We start from the raw sequence: 1,720 nt of genomic DNA on the forward strand, positions 1-1,720 counted from the left end.
GCAGCCAGCCATGTAGGCAGTGGGAGCTGGACGTGGCTTTTCTTCCCTGACATAAAGCCCGTCGCCAGCGACAAGCTTCTCCCAGCCTCAAAAAATTAGCACTGCTGCTTCCAAAACACTGTGCAGATTGCATCTTGGCCCAGGAAGCAGGCGAGCTATGGCTTTGACCAGCTAACCACCAAGGGCAAAAAAAGGGGAGCGTGGCTGGTAGAGTCCTGAGAGCAATTAAGGTGAGTAGCCATCGCTCTCAATCCTACCCCTTCCGTTGTGCCTTCCGGAGCAAAATCTCTCTGCCCCACAAAACAGCCTGTTCCTGACTTAGAGGTCATCTTTTAGTGTTCTAAACTGGCCCCCGCAGCTCCCAGACGCTGCAGCAGTCCCACGAGAGCACGGGCTGCTGGTCATGCTGCCAGGAGAGAGGGCTCCACGTCAGAATCCCTTCCAAGCAAACTGTTCAGACGAGAACTCAGCGCATGGTAACTACATTGAAGCAGAGACAGGTTCGTCTGATCGCATTGTTGGTGGGTTTCTCCTGGTGATAGAGGGTTTCCTTTTCCTTTTCTTCTCTTTCTTTTCTTTTTCCTTTTTTTTTTTCTTTTTTTTTTTTTTTTTTTTCTTTAAATGCTAGACTCTTCTCCCATACTTTTCACACACTCAAGTCCACACGCCATGGTCTGTGGTTATGCCCTAGGAGTCTCCTACACAAAATCAACCATCCAGTAGTCAAGCATGAGAACTTCACGCTAACAGGAAAGATCCCTTTTCCTTCCTGTGCGCATCTCAACCTATACGTGCAGGCATCAAAAACAGACCAATCTGCAAGAAACACCAATATACCAAGGATGGGGCTTCTCAGGGCTTCTAGAAGTTCAGCCCAACTTCAAGACAGCAAAGGGGAGGTGGGGGAGTCGTCACTAACACTCATCTATATTAAGGCTGATGAACTCCTGTATACACTTCCTGTACTGCAGCTCAGTGGGGCTGTTGCTGGGATATTGACCTGGTTGTCCAAAGGGGCCCTCTGCTTCTCGCATTTCCTCATTCATTCGAGCCAGACGCAGCCTAGAGCGAAAGAGAGGAAGTACAAGGGAGAGAGGTTTGGTTATTCTGGCCTCGATGGCTATTTACAGGCAGTGCTCCTGTATACAGGCACTGGAAAGTCCTGGCTGCACTTACAAGGTAACTATGTCTGCGTTGGCTGCCTGGACAGCAATACTGAGCGGGTCCTGCCCGTCACCATCCACCGCGTGCTGATTTGCCCCTCGCTTGAGGAACAAGCAGACCTGACTGCAGAAGGGAAAGAAAAGACCATCAGAGCAGGAATTCCAGCTCCCCCACCCCACACGCCGGAACACGCAGAGGGCACTTCCCCAGGCAGGCACGGCTTCACTTTTATTGGTTTAAGAAAAATCGGGAAGTGCTGCAGTGGCACGGAGAAAGGAACGGGTGTACAGGGGCCCAGTTCCCCCCTATCTATCATCAGGGGGGCAATTACCCTTAAGACAAGCACGTTTTGCAAATAGCCCATTCACCAAACCCCAGCTCCCTTGCCCACCTCACCCCATGACTCCCAGTGCTAACGCTGAATCTCAAGCCAGGGGTGATGGAGCATGTCAGAGCAACGGGCAAAGAACTTACCCAGTATGCCCTAAGTACGTGGCGTGATGCAAGGGAGCCCGGCCCCGGATATCTCTTTGGTTAACATCTGCCCCATTCTGCA

The 1,720-nt window shown here is 51.3% G+C and overlaps 1 protein-coding gene across 1 annotated transcript in view; it reads right to left on the reverse strand.

Annotated features, from left to right (window-relative positions):
* Positions 1-914: 914 nt before the first annotated feature.
* Positions 915-1,720, reverse strand: part of ACAP3 (ArfGAP with coiled-coil, ankyrin repeat and PH domains 3) — a 50,674-nt gene continuing 49,868 nt past the window's right edge. Inside the window, exons 23-25 of the mRNA XM_035902148.1 lie at positions 1,639-1,715; positions 1,177-1,287; positions 915-1,062 (exon numbers count right to left, since the gene is read on the reverse strand). Coding sequence (XP_035758041.1) covers positions 915-1,062; positions 1,177-1,287; positions 1,639-1,715 — 336 coding nt within the window. The remainder of the gene's footprint in view (positions 1,063-1,176; positions 1,288-1,638; positions 1,716-1,720) is intronic.

This window comes from Egretta garzetta, unplaced genomic scaffold, assembly GCF_000687185.1.
Source record: "Egretta garzetta isolate BGI_Z169 unplaced genomic scaffold, ASM68718v1 scaffold29, whole genome shotgun sequence".
Classification (NCBI taxonomy): domain Eukaryota; kingdom Metazoa; phylum Chordata; class Aves; order Pelecaniformes; family Ardeidae; genus Egretta; species Egretta garzetta.